Source organism: Chelonia mydas, unplaced genomic scaffold (genome assembly GCF_015237465.2).
Source record: "Chelonia mydas isolate rCheMyd1 unplaced genomic scaffold, rCheMyd1.pri.v2 scaffold_60_arrow_ctg1, whole genome shotgun sequence".
Lineage (NCBI taxonomy): Eukaryota > Metazoa > Chordata > Testudines > Cheloniidae > Chelonia > Chelonia mydas.
The window spans coordinates 44,498-62,054 of record NW_025111271.1 but is presented as its reverse complement, the minus strand read 5'-3'; the positions used below and the strand labels follow the sequence as shown (position 1 = coordinate 62,054).

The 17,557-nt window shown below is 68.0% G+C and overlaps 2 protein-coding genes across 2 annotated transcripts; both read right to left on the bottom strand.

Moving 5' to 3' along the window:
- Positions 1-29: 29 nt before the first annotated feature.
- On the bottom strand, positions 30-9,947 carry EPO (erythropoietin). The gene is made up of 7 exons (XM_037888777.2): positions 9,687-9,947; positions 5,690-5,820; positions 5,038-5,124; positions 4,726-4,890; positions 2,750-3,473; positions 2,330-2,389; positions 30-437 (listed from the first exon to the last, which is right to left on the bottom strand). Exons 1-5 carry the CDS (start codon positions 9,697-9,699, stop codon positions 3,333-3,335), a joined length of 537 nt encoding a protein of 178 aa, XP_037744705.1. The 5' UTR covers positions 9,700-9,947; the 3' UTR covers positions 30-437; positions 2,330-2,389; positions 2,750-3,332.
- Positions 9,948-13,346: 3,399 nt separating this feature from the next.
- On the bottom strand, positions 13,347-15,477 carry POP7 (POP7 homolog, ribonuclease P/MRP subunit). Its single transcript, XM_043537615.1, has 4 exons — positions 15,322-15,477; positions 14,087-14,491; positions 13,939-13,959; positions 13,347-13,531 (listed from the first exon to the last, which is right to left on the bottom strand). The coding sequence occupies exons 1-2, from the start codon at positions 15,390-15,392 to the stop codon at positions 14,095-14,097; spliced, it is 468 nt and encodes a 155-aa protein (XP_043393550.1). The 5' UTR covers positions 15,393-15,477; the 3' UTR covers positions 13,347-13,531; positions 13,939-13,959; positions 14,087-14,094.
- Between the last annotated feature and the right edge of the window lie 2,080 nt (positions 15,478-17,557).

The window sequence follows — 17,557 nt, the reverse complement described above, 5'->3', positions numbered from 1 at the left end:
CTGCCTGGGCCAGGGCGGCGCCAGGGGGCCCCGTGCTGCAGGGAACGGGGTGGGGGGCCCTCCCCTCGCAGCCCCACTGCTAACCGAGCCTAGGGGCTGCTGTGACCCCATCAGCAGGCTGGCTGAAGGGGGCAGGGAATGGGGCACGGGGCCTGTCCGCTCTGGGGGGCGCCGGCTCCCACCCGGCCCCAGGGCGGGGACTGGCTGTCTCAGGGGGGCAGGGAATGGGTTGTTTATGGGTCTCAATGGCCTGTGGGGTGCATCAGAGCATGGAATAAAGTCGCCTCATGCTACCCCAACGGCAGAGATGCGCCCACCTCTGGGGCGGGGCGGCTGGTGACCCGGGGACCCCTCGCCTGGCGCCGAGATGCAGCCACCTCTGGGGCGGGGCGGCTGGTGACCCGGGGACCCCTCGCCCGGCGCTGAGATGCGGCCACCTCTGGGGTGTGCGTGGGGGGGCAGTTTGTATTAAACACCCCTCCCCTTTTGGGCTGGTACTTTGCCCTCTCCGATTGTCACTGCTCAGACGGGAAAGGGTTAAGAGGGGCGGGGCCTGAGACCGGGGCGAGGGTTTCCTGGCAGGCCCTGACCCCCCCCACCCCCCCCCCCAGGTGCCACCAAGTCTGGGGTCTTATCAAGGCTCTGCCTTGTGAAAAACAAACAGGGGCTGGATCCCGACGGGCCTGAAGCCCCCGGGTGGCGCTAGGGGGCGCTGTGGGGCAGGGAGCAGGTCGGGGCGGGGGGGGGCTTGGCAGGGGGCGCTCTCCCCCGGCAGGCGGGGCTGGCCCCAGGGCGGCGCTAGGGGGCGCTGGGGGGCAAGGAGGGGGGTGGGGGGCTCGGCAGGGGGCGCTCTCCCCGGCAGGCGGGGCTGGCCCCAGGGCGGCGCTAGGGGGCGCTGGGGGGCAAGGAGGGGGGTGGGGGGCTCGGCAGGGGGCGCTCTCCCCCGGCGGGTGGGGCTGGCCCCAGGGCGGTGCTAGGGGGCTCTGGGGGGCAGGGAGGGGGCCGGGGGGCTCGGCAGGGGGCGCTCTCCCCCAGCAGGCGGGGCTGGCCCCAGGGCGGCGCTAGGGGGTGCTGTGGGGTAGGGGGCGGGGCGGGGGGCTCGGCAGGGGGCGCTCTCCCCCAGCAGGCGGGGCTGGCCCCAGGGCGGCGCTAGGGGGTGCAGTGGGGCAGGGAGGGGAGCGGGGGGCTCAGCAGGGGGCGCTCTCCCCAGGCAGGCAGGGCTCGGGGCGCTAGGGGGTGCGGTGCTCGGGGGGGGATCCATGGGGGAGGCACCTTCGTCCATCCACACACCCTGCAGGGATGGATTTTAACCCCTTTCAAAGCCCCCCACCCCCAGCCCCAGTTTTCATTCCTTGCCCTGAATTACCCCTCCCTAGCCTGGGGATGGGGGGAGGGGAGGGCCCCCCCCCCGAGGTCTTCCGCCTCCCCCCTCCCCACTTAACGCTTTCCATGGAGGGTGGGGCTGCTCCTGTCGGTCTCCCTCCCCCGGCTTGCGAATGTCCAGGGGTCACCTGCATCGTTCAGGGCAGCAAACGAGTCACACCCAGGGTCTTGGCAGTTTCTAGCCCCCCCCCATATCCTACCGCTGCCCCCAAGTTCTTAGCTTTGATCCTATGTGTGTGTGCAGGGGGGGCGGGGGGGAATTGAAACCATCTTTTGCCAAACACAGGGACACCCAGGAGGGCAGGTAGGGCTCAATGGGTGATGCCATGGGAGAGAACCCAGGAGTCCTGGCTCCCAGCCCCCCCACTCCAACCCACCAGCCCCCGCTCCCCTCCCAGAGCCGGGGAGAGAACCCAGGAGTCCTGGCTCCCAGCCCCCCCACTCCAACCCACCAGCCCCCGCTCCCCTCCCAGAGCCAGGGAGAGAACCCAGGAGTCCTGCCAGTTTGTTCCCAAGTCCATCTTGCTGCCTTGCTAACGGGCCCCGGGCCCCATTCCCCGCCCCCCCGAGCCAGCCAGTCCCCGGCCTGGGGCTGGAGGGGAGCTGGCGCCCCCCCAGACGGGACAGGGCCTCTATCCCACCCTCTCCCTCCCTTAGCAGAGACGAGACAGACACGAAATAGTTTCCACCTTAACTTAACATCAAATATAAACTCTGTGGCCCCCGACGCGTCGGCCTCCGAGTCTCTGGCCGTGTCGCCGTTTCAAACAGTGCTGGAGAGGTTTGTGTGTCCAGGCTCCCTACGCGTCCGGGGGATCGTCAGCCGTCAGCGAGCCCAGTCCCCCTTCTCCAGTGGCCCTACGATGCGGCCACCTCTGGGGCGGGGCGGCTGGTCACACAGGGACCCCTCGCCCGGCGCAGAGACGCGGCGCTGAGACGCGGCCACCTCTGGGGCGGGGCGTCGGGTCACATGGGGCCCCCTCGCCCGGCGCAGAGACGCGGCCACCTCTGGGGCAGGGCGGCTGGTGACACGGGGACCCCTCGCCTGGCGCTGAGATGCAGCCACCTCTGGGGCGGAGCGTTGGGTCACATGGGGCCCCCTCGCCCGGCGCTGAGATGCGCCAACCTCTGGGGCGGGGCGGCGGGTGACCCAGGGACCCCTCGCCCGGCGCAGAGACGCAACCACCTCTGGGGCGGGGCGGCAGGTCACACAGGGACCCCTCGCCCGGCGCAGAGACGCAGCCACCTCTGGAGCGGGGCGGCTGGTGACACGGGGACCCCTCGCCCGGCGCAGAGACACGGCCACCTCTGGAGCAGGGCGGCTGGTGACACGGGGACCCCTCGCCTGGCGCTGAGATGCAGCCACCTCTGGGGCGGGGCGGCGGGTGACCCAGGGACCCCTCGCCCAGCGCCGAGATGCGCCCACCTCTGGGGCGGGGCGGCAGGTCACACAGGGACCCCTCGCCCGGCGCCGAGATGCGCCCACCTCTGGGGCGGGGCGGCTGGTTGTGCACGGACTCCTCACCTGCCCACCCCACCCCCGGATACTAGTCTTCAGAGACGGGCAGCTGTCAGTTCCACTGATGTAGTTTCCTGCTGGTTGTCGGGGGGATCCGGTCGGTGCGTTGAGCCGTGCCAGGGCTGATGGACAGCTGTCAATCATCCTCGTATTCTCCTCTGGTGTCATGGCGACAGTCCAGGCAGTCTGGTTTGGGGGCTGATTGACAGCTGTCAGTCACCCATCAAAGTTTAACCCCCCCTCTTCCTTGCTGTAAGCCAGGATTCTGGGATGACTGACAGCTCTCAGTCACTGAGTGAGGTTTTCCTGAGGCTCCATGTCGGCTGTCCGGTGGGCGGATGATTGGTGGCTGTCAATCGTCCGCCGCCAGGAAGGTTCTGGGGGGGGAGAGGGCGGAGTGCTGTGGTGGTCGGGGCTGGGCGGGAGCCCCTCACCTGGCGTCGGGCCGGCAGGCGTCCGTCAGGAACAGCTTGACCCGCCCCCGCAGGAAGTTGGAGTGGACGCTGAGGAGTTTGGCCAGAGTCTGGATGCCGAGGGTGGGGGGCGGGGCCGGGGGCAGGGCCGGCTCCACCTAGGGGAGACGGGGGGGCGGTTAGAGAGGGGCACTTTTATGGGGGACATTTACCCCTCTGTCCACCCATCCCCCCACCGTGTTCCTTCCCACTCCACAAATTCATCTGTCTGTCTGTCCATCCATCCATTCCTCTATCCACACATCCATCCGTCCGTCCATCCATCCGCACATCCGTCCGTCCGTCCCTCCATCCACACATCCATCCGTCCGTCCATCCATCCGCACATCCGTCCGTCCGTCCCTCCATCCACACATCCATCCATCCATCCCTCCATTTGTTCATCCGTCCGTCCGTCCCTCCATTCATCCATCCGTCCGTCCGTCCATCCATGCACACATCCGTCCGTCCCTCTATCCACACATCCTTCAATCCATCCCTCCATCCGTCCATCCATTCATCCATCCATTTGTTCATCCGTCCATCCCTCCATCCATCCATCCATCCGTCCGTCCATCCATGCACACATCCGTCCGTCCGTCCCTCCATCCATCCATCCACACATCCATCCGTCCATCCATCCATCCGCACATCTGTCCGTCCCTCCATCCACACATTCATCCATCCATCCATCCACACATCCGTCCGTCCGTTCCTTCATCCATCCATCCCTCCATCCACACATCCATCCGTCCATCCATCCATCCGCACATCCGTCCGTCCATCCATCCACACATTCATCCATCCGTCCATCCCTCCATCCGTCCATCCATCCATCCCTCCATCCACACATCCGTCGGGCCATCCATCCATCTATTTGTTCATCTGTCCATCCCTCCATCCATCCATCCGTCCCTCCATCCATCTATTTGTTCATCTGTCCGTCCGTCCATCCATCCATCCATCCATCCATCCATCCATCCATTTGTTCATCTGCCCGTCCATCCCTCCATCCGTCCATCCATCCTTCCATCCGTCCGTCCATTTGTTCATCCGTCCATTCATCCCTCCATCTGTCCGTCCATCCATCCATCCAACCATCCATCCATCCGTCCATCCCCATACACAGCTACCCATCCGTCCATCCATCCATCCGTCCGTCCGTTCGTCCATCCATCCCCATACACAGCTACCCATCTGTCCATCCATCCGTCCCTCCATCCGTCCATACATCTGTCCGTCCGTCCATCCATCACCATACACAGCTATCCCTCCATCCACCGTCCGTCCGTCCATCCGTCCATCTCTCCAGTCACCCGCAGCATCCATCCGTCATTCTGTTCACCCCCCGTGCCCCCCGGTGCCCCTCACCTGGGCGTTGTGGCTGCGCAGGATCTGGGTGACGCCGCGCAGGTTGCTGTAGGTGCGGCCCAGCTGCTGGCTCAGGGACGGGTCGGGGACCAGGTCCCGGGCCCGGAGCACGGCGGCCGAGAGTAGGGCCTGCCCCCCCCACACCTCCGCCGCCTGCGTCTGCCTCTGGGGAGGGAGGGCAGGGTCAGATCCCCGGGCTGCCCCAGCCCAGCACCCCCAGATCAGACCCCCTGTCCCTCCAACCAGCTCCCCCCGGATCAGACCCCCAGCCCCCTCCTGGCTCAGACCTCCCCCAACCCCGTTCAGACTCACGTCCATTTTCTTCCACTCGTTAAAATTAACCTTCGTGTCGGGCACCGTGAGAACTTCTGATAAGTTGCAAGAATTTGTACAACCTTCCTGTAACGAGACCAAACCGCCTGACACCATGGAGCTGGCTCTCCGGGGACCCCTCGCCCGGCGCCGGGACGCGCCCACCTCCGGGGCGGGGCGGCGGGTGACCCGGGGACCCCTCGCCCGGCGCCGGGACACGGCCACCTCTGGGGCGGGGCGGCGGGTGACCCGGGGACCCCTCGCCCGGCACCGAGATGCGGCCACCTCTGGGGCGGGGCGGCGGGTGACCCTGGGACCCCTCGCCCGGCGCCGGGACGCGGCCACCTCCGGGGCGGGGCGGCGGGTGACCCTGGGACCCCTCGCCCGGCGCCGGGACGCGGCCACCTCTGGGGCGGGGCGGCCGGTGACCCCGGGGACCCCTCGCCCGGTGCCGGGACGCGCCCACCTCTGGGGCAGGGCGGTGGGTGACCCGGGGACCCCTCGCCCGGCGCCGAGACGCGCCCACCTCTGGGGCGGGGCGGCCGGTGACCCGGGGACCCCTCGCCCGGCGCCGGGACGCGGCCACCTCTGGGGCGGGGCGGCGGGTGACCCGGGGACCCCTCCCTTGGGGCTGACGTGGGTGGGGACGTACCATGGCGTTCTCAGTGTCTCTGGCCTCCTTGATGAATTTCTCCATGACTCGAGCATCGCAAATGGGGTGCAGCGGGGAGGGGCAAGTTAGCGCAGCGAGTCCCAGCAGTAACAACGGCAAAGCACAGAGCCCTGGGTGGGGGAGACGGTTGTGAGACAGAGGGACCCTTCCCTCCATCCCTCCATCCCTCCCTCCATCCATCCCCCCGCACTCCTCCATCCCACCTTCCATCCCTGCACACTCCCTCCTTCCACCCCTCCCTCCATCCATCCATCCCCCACCCCTCCACCCCTCCCTCCATCCCTCCATCCATCCCCCCGCACTCCTCCATCCCACCCTCCATTCCTACACACTCCCTCCTTCCACCCCTCCCTCCATCCATCCATCCCCCACCCCTCCCTCCCTCCCTCCATCCCTCCATCCATCCCCCCGCACTCCTCCATCCCACCTTCCATCCCTGCACACTCCCTCCTTCCACCCCTCCCTCCATCCATCCATCCCCCACCCCTCCACCCCTCCCTCCATCCATCCATCCATCCCCCCGCACTCCTCCATCCCACCCTCCATTCCTACACACTCCCTCCTTCCACCCCTCCCTCCATCCATCCATCCCCCACCCCTCCCTCCCTCCCTCCATCCCTCCATCCATCCCCCCACACTCCTCCATCCCACCCTCCATTCCTACACACTCCCTCCTTCCACCCCTCCCTCCATCCATCCGTCCCCCACCCCTCCCTCCCTCCCTCCATCCCTGCATCCATCCCCCCACACTCCTCCATCCCACCCTCCATCCCTACACACTCCCTCCTTCCACCCCTCCCTCCATCCATCCATCCCCCACCCCTCCACCCCTCCCTCCAGCCATCCATCCATCCACCGAACCCCACACACGCCCATCCTCCCGTCTGTCCGTCCGTCCCCCCACACCCGTCTACGTGCGCCGCTCCCTCCCGGCCGTTCCCATTAACTCCCTACTGCACTCGCGCCGTGCGTCTGACTCGCGAGCAGCCGCCCCCTACTTCCACCAGCTCCCCGCGGTCATGGTGGAAACCCCTGCCTCCCCCCTTTCCAGCTCCTGCCCCCCGTGAGGCGGGGAGGAGACCTTCCATCGGGCCTCACTGAACCAGCAGCTTGGAAATTCCCGAGGAGCCGATCGGTGGCGGTACCGCGACCGGGGGCGGGGGGGGGAGAGCGAATTCAGACAAATGAACGTGAGTTAAAAATTCTCCACACTTGATTTGGAGCAAACATCCAAACCCGGAGCCAATCCCCTTTCCTTACGGGCCTGGCTCCTTGTCTTTCCAGTCCTGCATTAATTGTATCGTCCCAAGAGGAGGCGTTCCCGGGCTCCTCCATCACGCGCCCTCTTTCCGCGAGCGGCGGGCTTTTTGAGGACGCTTTTGGTGCCTTCCAAAGGAGCAAATCTTTTCCCGTGCGGTCACGAGCATCGATGGCTCTCGGCGGCGGGATGGACTTGGACAATCCTAGCGAAGACGTCCTTCGCTCTTGATTCAAGCTCAGATGGACCTCGAAGCGGCTCTCCGGTAGGTGGGTGAGGTTTCTCCTGATAAAACCTTTAGCGTCCCTCTTCGCCAACACAACCGACCTCCCCCAAGACTCTGCTTCCTAGATCTTCCAATTCTTCGTGGCGCTCATGGCAGGCTTGCCTCTGGTCATCCCCGTTGGTCTCGTCTCTTGGTTTTTCCGTTGGCGTCTTCCACCGTTCTCCCAACGCAACCGGTTCCCGCATAAGGCCGGAAATCTTACCGCATCCTGCTGCTTTCTCTTGGTTGTTGGGTTTGGCCCTCAAAGACAAGACAAATATTAGCCGTAATTAAGGTGCCAAGAGGTCTTCTCGTGATGTAGGCTTTGGAGAGGACTTGATGCCCACGGAGAAGTCTTCGACTGTCTTGGGCCACGTCTACGCTACCAGATGAGGCTGACCTACCTTACGTCTCCCCAGCGTGGGTCTTCGCCTTGCTGCTCGCGTCGGCGTTGCGGGTCCTCACCAGGAGCTGCTCGGAGAGGGGGCGGGGCAGCGCCGGGAACGAAATTTATGGGTCGACGCTTCCAGAGTCGGGTCGCCGCGAGCTGCCTTGCGTCGATCGCACGTTGCCACTGCCTTCCTGTGCGGCCGCGGGCGGGAGGACTGAATGGACGTCCTCGCGTCTCTGCCGTGGGCCGGGTATTTTCCCACCCCAAGCGTCCGCCTCTTGATTTGGCAGCCAGCTAATTCGGCAGCAAAGTCCGGGGCGGCGGTTGTTGGTGGCCGGTTTGGGCCTCCCCGGTGTGGCTCGGTCCAGGTGGACAGGGAACCGCTGTGACCATCGGCTCGGACTCCCTGGGTCACGCAGGCCCCCATGCCGAGGTGATGCGTGGGCCCCCCCATCCCAATTTCTGCCAGGGTTTTGTCAGTCCCGCCCACCAGCCCCTGGAGCCAGGCCACAGAGGCGTCTCTCTGGGGCCCCCCTTGCGTTGAGCCGAGTTGGTTTTGGCCAGGTCCTCAGCGGCTCTGTTTGTCCTGCCCGCCTGTGTCTCTTGGTCGCCGTGTAGCATACGGGAGGGAAACTGAGGCACGGGCCGGCTTCACCCAAACGTTCCCACTTCGTCGCATAAGCGAACCTTGCCTGTCCCAGGGAGGGGGTCTGTGCCCCAACCTGGTCTTAAAAACATCCCAGGCCTTCCCGTCCTACCCTGGTGGAGGAGAGTTGATCACCAAACCCACCCCCCCGCACCAGCTATCTCTCCACTAGACTTCACACGCCCGATTCTTTCAACTTCCCCTCATCGGTCGCGGTCCCCGACCCGGTCTCCCGCGCTCCTTCCGGGGGCTCCCCGTCCTCGGCCACTGGCCACAGGAAGACGCCAGTTTCAGCTTCGGTTTCAGATCGGTCAGAGGCAAAGGAGGCTTTCGGATCCGGCGCTCGGAGCTGGCACTCGTCGGCCTCTCGTCCTAGGGAGCTCCCGGGCAGCCCCCCCAACCCCGGTCTCTCGGCTTCAGCCCAAATCACCTGGTTGGTTTCCCTGGCAGCCCGGTGCCGAGCTTGCGCCACGAACCCTCCTGACACGGTTTCCCCAGCCGGTGCTGCCAGGAAGGGTCCTGACCCTGCGCCAGCGGCCGGACTGGGTGACTTCTGGAGACGTGCCTGAAATGCTCCTGCGTTGGCCACTCTTCAGAGAGCTTCTGCTCATCAAACCGGCGCCAGCCAGCGGGCACCCCTGGCTCTGCGGCTGGACCCCCGCCAGGAGGCTACCCGGAGTGGGGCCCCGGCTGTGGGTCAGGGGCCCGGGCCCCCTGGCATTCGCCCATAGAGCTACACGGGCCGCGTGGCCCCCCACCTCTTTCCATCTGTCTACATCCACACACCCCCAACCCTGCCTCACAGCCCCCCAATTGCATCCCACAGATCTACACACGGGGGTATGTAGGGTGAATCAGAACTCCTGGGTTCTCTCCCCGGCTGTGGGATGGGAGGGGGGGGTCTGGTGGATTAGAGCAGGGGGGCTGGGAGCCAGGACTCCTGGGTTCTCTCCCTGGCTCCAGGTGAGGAATGGGGTCTGGTAGATTAGAGCAAGGGGGCTGGCAGCCAGGACTCCTGGGTTCTCTCCCCGGCTGTGGGAGGGGAGTGGGGGCTGGTGGTTAGAGCCGGGTGGGGCTGGGAGCCGGGACTCCTGGGTTCTCTCCCTGGCTCTGTATCCCAGACCCCGACCCCGACCATGTTAGTCCTTGCACCCTGGAGCCTGATCCAAAGTGAGTGAGGTGGGCCAGCGGGGAATGGGGCATGGGGCCAGTCCCCACTAGGGGGCGCCGCCTCCTATCCAGCCGCAGAACGGGGGGAGGGGGGGTCCCGGCTGGCTGGGGGAGCTGGGGTTTGGGGCTGTTCCCCATTTCTGGGGTGGGGGTGCATCTTTAGTGAGCCTCCAGCGAACGAGACACCTCCTCCCCCTCTCCCTCGCCGTGGGACAGGACCCCGGCGTCCGGGGCAGAGCGACTCACCAGAGCTCCCCATATCCAGTCTGCATCGCCTCACGGCCTAGTGGGGGCCCCGGGCTCCCATCCCGGCGTGCAATCCACGAGGCCGCGGGCCCCAGACGTCCCGGCTACTCCGGAGGGGGCATCGCCTGCCCGGATCCGGCCCCCGGCCAAGCGCCCCCCAGCCCCCGGCTGGCTCCCCGCTGCTCCGTGCCTCCAGAGAGCCGGCAGCGAAGCTGGGAGTTAATGTTTCATCCGAACTCTGCTTCCCGAGGTCGCAGGAGCCTGTCCGGCTGCAGGAATGTGCCGGGGGGCCACAACCCGAGCCGGGCGCTTTAGAGCCCGGGCTGGGGGTGGGGGGGAAGGGCCGGAAGCCGGGGGGTTTCCTCAGGCCCGCGCCGGAGGCCGCGTCTTCGAGGAAAGGGCCATGCGGGCGGCCGCACGTCGGCTCCTGGCCCGGCGCCACGAGGCCAGGACAGGTTCGCGGCCCGAGGTCGCCAGGCGCAAGGGGCGGCCAAGGGCCCGGCCCACCCCCCGCCCCCCCGGGGCTTGGAGTGGTAGCCGTCAGTCCCACCCGGGCGTCAGGAGGTGGGGTGGGGTTTGGAAGAGCGGGGGATGGAACCCAGGAGTCCGGGCTCCCAGCCCGCCCCCCCCGCTTTAACCCCCCAGCCCCCACTGCCCTCCCAGAGCCGGGGAGAGAACCCAGGAGTCCTGGCTCCCAGCCCTCTGTATGGAGATTGGGGTCTGGTGGTTAGAGCAGGGGGGCTGGGAGGCAGGACTCCTGGGTTCACGACCGCGCACTCTCAGGCCCTGGTTCCAGACCTGGAAGGCTACACGTAGGCCGGGGCTGGGGGGTCCCTGCAGGGGCCCATGTGCGTCCGTCCCCCCCCAGGGGAGCGTCTCCGACCCGGGTTCAGGCTGCGGAGGCGTCGGGCTGCCTGGAGAAGCCGCAGGGACCGAGCGCTTCATTTTCCATCCTCTCCGCGCGGGAGGAAGCCACTAACAATGGGGCCCTGATTGTCTGCGAGACGCTGACGCTGGCCAGCGGCTCCAGGCGTCTGTCACACCGGTGGGGCGCGTGAGCCCTCACCCGGCGCTGAGATGCAGCCACCTCTGGGGCGCGGCGGCTGGTGACACGGGGACCCCTCGCCCGGAGCGGAGATGCGGCCACCTCTGGGGTGGGGCGGCCGGTGACACAGGGACCCCTCGTGCGGTGCCGAGATGCGGCCACCTCTGGGGCGGGGCAGCCGGGGACCCGGGGACCCCTTGCCCGGCGCTGAGATGCGGCCACCTCTGGGGCGGGGCAGCCGGGGACCCAGGGACCCCTCGCCCGGTGCGGAGACGTGCCCACCTCTGGGGCGGGGCGGAGGGCTAGTGGGCTCAAAGCAGCGCGTACCAGCTTAGGACAGGATGGGACATTCCCGACAGGACGGGAACGCCTGGGGATATTTAGGGAGGTGGAACGGCTTGGCTGGGGAGAGCGACCCCTGGAGAGCCCCCCATCCAGCTCCCCCCTGCCCAAAGCCCCGCGGGGGGCCCGCTCTGAGTCTTTCAGGAGGCAGGGATCCACCACCCCTGGACCCTGCTCCCCCCGCTGGAGAGAACCCAGGAGTCCTGGCTCCCAGCCCCCCTGCTCTAGCCCACCAGCCCCCACTCTCCTCCCCGAGCCGGGGAGAACCCAGGAGTCCTGGCTCCCAGACCCCCTTGTGGGGTGGGGGGAGGCAGTGGCAGGACCCCCACCCCGGCGGCTGCAGGCCGCTGACCCGCGCTGGGCCTGGGCCAAGGATAACAGCGGGGCAGACGTGCCGGGCTGCAGGGAGTGGGGCTGCCAGGGCCATCGACCCCGCAGCCTTCGGCAAACAGAGCCGGGCCCCGGCGCCAGGGCCGGTCACTCATCAACCGGGGGGCAGCAGGGGAAAGGGCAGAGCGGGCGGGCGCTGGCCCTGCCTGGCCCCCCCCAATGCCCTCTGCTGGGCCCCCAGCCAGCCCCCCATGGCTTCTGCCAGGCCCCCAAATCCCCTGACCCCTGTGTCCCCCGGCCCAGCCCCCCTGTGGCCTCTGCTGCACCCCCCCGTATCCCCTACCTACCAAGCCCCACTCTGACCCCACGGGTCGCCCACCCAGCCCCCGTGTGCCCTGCCCAGCCCCTGAGTGACCCTGCCGGGCCCCCCACCCAGTCCCCTTCTGATTCCGAACAAGCCCCCTGGCCCAGCTTTCCCATGTCTCCTGCCTCCCGTCCCGCCCCCCTCTGTCCCCAGTCCAACCCCCCATCCAGGCCCCCTCTGACGCCTGCCCCCCACCCAGCCCCCGCTAGTATCATGCCAGCTGCAATCCCAGCTCCACACACCCCAGTGCTGGGCATGGGGCCCGGCCCTGCCAGCCCCCTGGCATGGGGCCCACAGCACCGCATGGGCTGCCAAACTCAGCCTGCCCCCCGAGCGGGCTCTGCCTCTGGCCCGGGTGTCTGACACGCGCAGCCAGCGACGGGCGGGGTCAGGGCTGGGAGCCCGGACGCCTGGGTTCTCTCCCCAGCTCTGGGAGGGGAGTGGGGGCTGGTGGGTCAGAGCAGGGGGGGCTGGGAGCCAGGACGCCTGGGTTCTCTCCCTGGCTCTGGGAGGGGAGCCAGGACTCCTGGGTTCTATGCTCAGCTCTGTCACTGTATCTAGATTCTTACTCTGGGAATTTCCACCTCTTTGCCTGTCTTGGGGGTTTATACGGGGACCCCTCGGCCGGCACCGAGATGCGGCCACCTCTGGGGCGGGGCGGCCGGTGACCCCTCGCCTGGTGTCGAGATGCGGCCACCTCTGGGGCAGAGCGGCCGGTGACCCGGGGACCCCTCGGCCGGCACCGAGATGCGGCCACCTCTGGGGCGGGGCGGCTGGTTAGAGCGAGCTGCTATCCGGACCCCCAGGTGTATGCCCCGCCGTGGGGGACCTGGGTTTAGAGGCTGGTTTCACGGGGAATGAAGCGGCGAGGCTGGTACCAGGAACCGGACCTGGGTAGGAAGGGTCTGGCCCCCCACGGGAGTTCCTGGAGCTGCCGGCCACCAGCAGGGACAGGCCCCGTGCCCCATTCCCTTCACCCCTCAGCCAGCCAGTGCCCCCCAAGTGATGTCACACGGGGGCCCAAGTCCAGTGCTGACCAAGCCCCTGGTCGCTTTTATTGTTCAATCCAACAGATGTAGGCCATGAGGCAGGTCCCTGCAAGGATGGGGGGGGCTTTCCCCAGCCCCCTGCATCACCCCAAAGTCAGAATCCGTGCCCCCCACAATCTGCATCCCCTCGGGCTCCGGCTCCAATTCAGGGAGGCATTCAGTCTTGGTTGGATGTGGGGAGGAAGGGAGTGGATGGGTGGTGGTGGGTGGTCCAGAAAGGGGTTAAAGGTCAAGTGTCCCCCCCCCCCCATATAAATGTAGCCAGACAGGTTTGCGTGGGGGCGGCTCCGTGCCAGTGGGGTCAGGCTCCAGGGGCATCTGTGTGCTGGGGCTCTGTCCCGGGGCACTGGAGCAGGGGTTTCTGGGAGCAGGCTCAGCACCGGGAGGGGGCCAGACTCCGGGGACCGGCTCCGTGCCGGGGCAGGGCTTTCGGGGAGCAGGCTCCGCGCCTGGGCAGGGCTTTCAGGGAGCAGGCTCCGTGCCGGGAGGGGGCCTCTAGCTCTGGGGACCGGCTCTGCGCCGGGGCAGGGCTTTCGGGGAGCAGGCTCCGTGCCGGGAGGGGGCCAGGCTCCGGGGCCCGGCTCCGTACTGGGGCAGGGCTTTCGGGGAGCAGGCTCCGTGCCAGGAGGGGACCAGGCTCCGGGGACCAGCTCCGTACCGGGGCAGGGCTTTCGGGGAGCAGGCTCCGCGCTGGGAGGGGGCCAGGCTCCGGGGACTGGCTCTGTGCCGGGGCAGGGCTTTCAGGGAGCAGGCTCCGCACTGGGTGGGGGCCTCTAGCTCTCGGGACCGGCTCTGCGCCAGGGCAGGGCTTTCGGGGAGCAGGCTCCGTGCCGGGAGGGGGCCAGGCTCCGGGGACTGGCTCTGTGCCGGGTCAGGGCTTTTGGGGAGCAGGCTCTGTGCCGGGGGTGGGGGGCCAGGCTCCGGGGCCCGGCTCTGCACCGGGGCAGGGCTTTCGGGGAGCAGGCTCCGTGCCGGGAGGGGGCCAGGCTCCGGGGACTGGCTCTGCACCAGGGCAGGGCTTTCGGGGAGCAGGCTCCACGCCGGGAGGGGACCAGGCTCCGGGGACTGGCTCTGTGCCGGGGCAGGGCTTTTGGGGAGCAGGCTCTGTGCCGGGGGTGGGGGGCCAGGCTCCGGGGCCCGGCTCTGCACCGGGGCAGGGCTTTCGGGGAGCAGGCTCCGTGCCGGGAGGGGGCCAGGCTCCGGGGACTGGCTCTGCACCGGGGCAGGGCTTTCGGGGAGAAGGCTCCGTGCCGGTGGTGGGGGGGGGGGCAGGCTCCCTCAGGGCGGGGGCGAGGCCCGACACACCCGGATGTGGATGGCGGAGTTGTTGCGGGCCCGGGCCAGCGGCGGGCGCCCGTCCTCGTCGCCCTGGGGCTCCAGCCCGTCGGCCAGCTCCACGGTGGAGGTGTTGGCGGCCAGCCGCAGGGCGCCGGCGCCGGCCGCCTGGAGCTGCAGCGCGATGTTGATGGCCCGGTTGATGGCCAGGCCCAGGCCGTGGATGCAGATCTCGGCGCAGCCGCCCGCCGGGCCCAGGAGCTTCTGGCACCGGCTCAGCTGGGCCTTGAAATCCGTCTTCATGTTGACGTAGACGTCGCCCGGGCGCCGGGGCAGCCGGGGGGGCAGGCGGCGCCGCAGGGCCAGCTCCGCCGCGGGGGGCGCCGGCTCCGCCATGGGTCTGGGGGGAGGGGGGAGAGAGAGGGGAGTCCAGGGCCGCCTGCCCCCACGTTCCCCGCCCCGGGGCCCCCCCGAATCCAGCCTCCTGTGCGCCGCACCCACCAGCCCTCCCTCGCAGCTCCCCCCACCTCTCCCCGGTCCCGACGTCCCCCAGGCCACCCCCCCAGAACATCACCAGGCCCCCCCGGCCAGACGTCCCCCAGAGCATCACCAGCCCCCTAGAATCCCCCTCCAGCCCCCCCCCGAACATCACCAGGCCCCCCCGGACCCTCCTGCAGCCCCCCCCGGCCAGACGTCCCCCAGAGCATAGCCAGCCCCCTAGAATCCCCCTCCAGAGCATCGCCAGCCCCCTTGAATCCCCCTCCAGAGCATCGCCAGCCCCCTTCCAACTCTCCCAGCGCATCACCAGCCCCCTAGAATCCCCCTCCAGCCCCCCCCGAACATCACCAGGCCCCCCCGGACCCTCCTGCAGCCCCCCCCGCCAGACGTCCCCCAGAGCAACACCAGCCCCCTAGAATCCCCCTCCAGAGCATCGCCAGCCCCTTCCAACTCCCCCAGAGCATCACCAGCCCCCTAGAATCCCCCTCCAGCCCCCTGTTCCCCTGCCCCCCCAGAGCACCGCCAGCTCCTCCAGAACCGCCCCTCCAGTCATCCCCTGCCCCCCACCTACCCACCCCCACCCAGAGTCACAGCCCCATGCGGCCCCCCTCCCCCTTCCGTTCCCCTACTGCCCCCAACTCCCCCCTCACCCCACAGCGCCCCGAATGACACCCCGCCCCCCCCTACGACCCCGCCCCCACTGAGGGTCCCCTGGGGCGGCCCCCCACTCACCTCCCCGTGTCCCCAGCGCAGGCCGAGCCGCCGCTTCCGCTTCCGACTCCGCCCTCGCCCGGCGCGCGCATGGAACGTTCATACAACCCGCCGGGAGCGCGCGTGGAACGTTCATACAAACCCCCCGCTCCGCCCGGAGCGCGCGTGGAACGTTCATACAACCCGCCCGGAGCGCGCGTGGAACGTTCATACAAACCCCCCGCCCCCCCCGGAGCGCGCGTGGAACGTTCATATAAAGCCCCCGCCCCGCCCGGAGCGCGCATGGAACGTTCATACAACCCGCCGGGAGCGCGCGTGGAACGTTCATACAACCCGCCCGGAGCGCGCGTGGATGGGTTAAGGGGACGGGGCTCCACGGGAGGGTTAGGGGAGATGGGGCGCCCAGAGGTTGGGGGGTGGAGGGGGAATCCCGGGGGTTAGGGGAGATGGGGCGCCCAGAGGTTGAGGGGTGGAGGGGGGATCCCGGGGGTTAGGGGAGATGGGGGCCCCAGAGGTTGAGGGGTGGAGCGGGAATCCCGGGGGGTTAGGGGAGATGGGGGCCCCAGAGTTTGGGGGGTGGAGCGGGGATCCCGGGGGTTAGGGGAGATGGGGGCCCCAGAGGTTGAGGGGTGGAGGGGGGATCCCGGGGGGTTAGGGGAGATGGGGGCCCCAGAGTTTGGGGGGTGGAGCGGGGATCCCAGGGGGTTAGGGGAGATGGGGCCCCAGAGGTTGAGGGGTGGAGGGGGAATCCCAGGGGGTTAGGGGAGATGGGGCCCCAGAGGTTGAGGGGTGGAGGGGGAATCCCGGGGGGTTAGGGGAGATGGGGGCCCCAGAGGTTGAGGGGTGGAGGGGGAATCCCGGGGGGTTAGGGGAGATGTGGGGCCCCTGAGGGAGCAGAGGGGAAGAGTCCAGGGTTTAGGGGGAGATAGGGGGGCCCTGGAAGGGAGTAGGGTGAGCTAAGGGGAGAGATGGGGCCCTGGGGGGTTACAGGAGAATGGGGGAGCCTGGGAGTTTAGAGGGAGATGGGGACAAGGGAGGTTAGGGGGAGAAGCCTGGGGGAAATGGGGGGCTATGGGGGAGAGGGGGCCCCAGAGGGAGGGGGAGCCCCAAGGATTAGGGGCCCAGCAGGTTGAGGGGAGATGGGAGACATGGGGGGCAGGGGGTGGGGGAGATGGGGCTCTGGGGAGGCAGGAGAAAGGGGCCCCTGGGGGAAAAGCTCAGGAAGGGAACGAAGCCCCCGACCCACGGGTCCCTCTCTGGACTATTTCACCCCCCCAGCCCTGGGCAGGGACTGTCTGTCCATCCCCCCCAAATTCCGGGGCTGGGGGGGGCCCTTGACATTCTTTCCACCCTATAAAGTGGTGGGGAGGGGGGGCAGTTTCCAAACCCACCCATGAGGACAGAGCCACCTGGAAGTTTCATGCCCAGTTTATTTTTCCACCTGTTGAGGATGCCTTTGCTCCCGGGGAGTCAAAGGTCGCCTTGGACCCAGACCAGCCCTTCGCCTGCCCCCCTGTTAATCCATAACCCAGAGCCCCGACTCCCCTCCCAAGCCAGGGCAAGAACCCAGGAGTCCTGGCTCCCAGCCCCCCTGCTCTAACCCACCAGCCCCCACTCCCCTCCCAAGCCAGGGCAAGAACCCAGGAGTCCTGGCTCCCAGCTCCCTCGGGTACCAGGTGCCCCAGGGAGAGGTGTCTCCCACAGGCTCCAGGCAGCTGGGGGCCCTTCCCCTGGGTTTGTTGCCACAACAGCAGGGTGGGACTGGGGAGGGGGATGCACTGAAGCTTTGCAAAGCTCAGGTACCAGCCACTAACTCCCTCGCCCCCCGACCTCGCTGCCCGGAGCAGAGCCGACCCGGCCCTGGGGCCAGATCGGAGCCGCTGGCCTTGGCAGAGAATCTGCCTCTGTCTGTCTGTCCGTCCCCAGGCCAACAGAAGTCCGTCCAGGAAAAGATCTAACCTCACCCTGGGCCCCACATGGCTACAGTGACACTGTATGTCCCTAGACACAGGCCTCTGGCCATCCATCGCCTCCCCTCTGTCTATCTATCCCCACCCACTCCTCTATCTATTGATCATCCATCCCCATTCACCCCCTCTATCTATCTATCTATCTATCTATCTATCTATCCATCCCCATCCACCCCCTCTATCTATCTATCTATCTAACCCCATCCACCCCCTCTATCTGTCTGTCTGTCTGTCCCCACACCCACCCTCTAATCTCCGCACACTCTCTCTTTCTGTCGTCCCCCCGC

Coding starts and splice junctions, on each gene's coding strand:
- EPO (XM_037888777.2), bottom strand. Junction 5,125..5,689: donor GAGACACTGAGAACGCCATG/GTACGTCCCCAC, acceptor GTCTCGTTACAG/GAAGGTTGTACAAATTCTTG. Junction 3,474..4,725: donor TGCGCAGCCACAACGCCCAG/GTGAGGGGCACC, acceptor CGTCTCCCCTAG/GTGGAGCCGGCCCTGCCCCC.
- POP7 (XM_043537615.1), bottom strand. CDS start 15,392: ATGCGCGCGCCGGGCGAGGGCGGAGTCGGAAGCGGAAGCGGCGGCTCG. Junction 14,492..15,321: donor TGCGCTGGGGACACGGGGAG/GTGAGTGGGGGG, acceptor CCCTCCCCCCAG/ACCCATGGCGGAGCCGGCGC.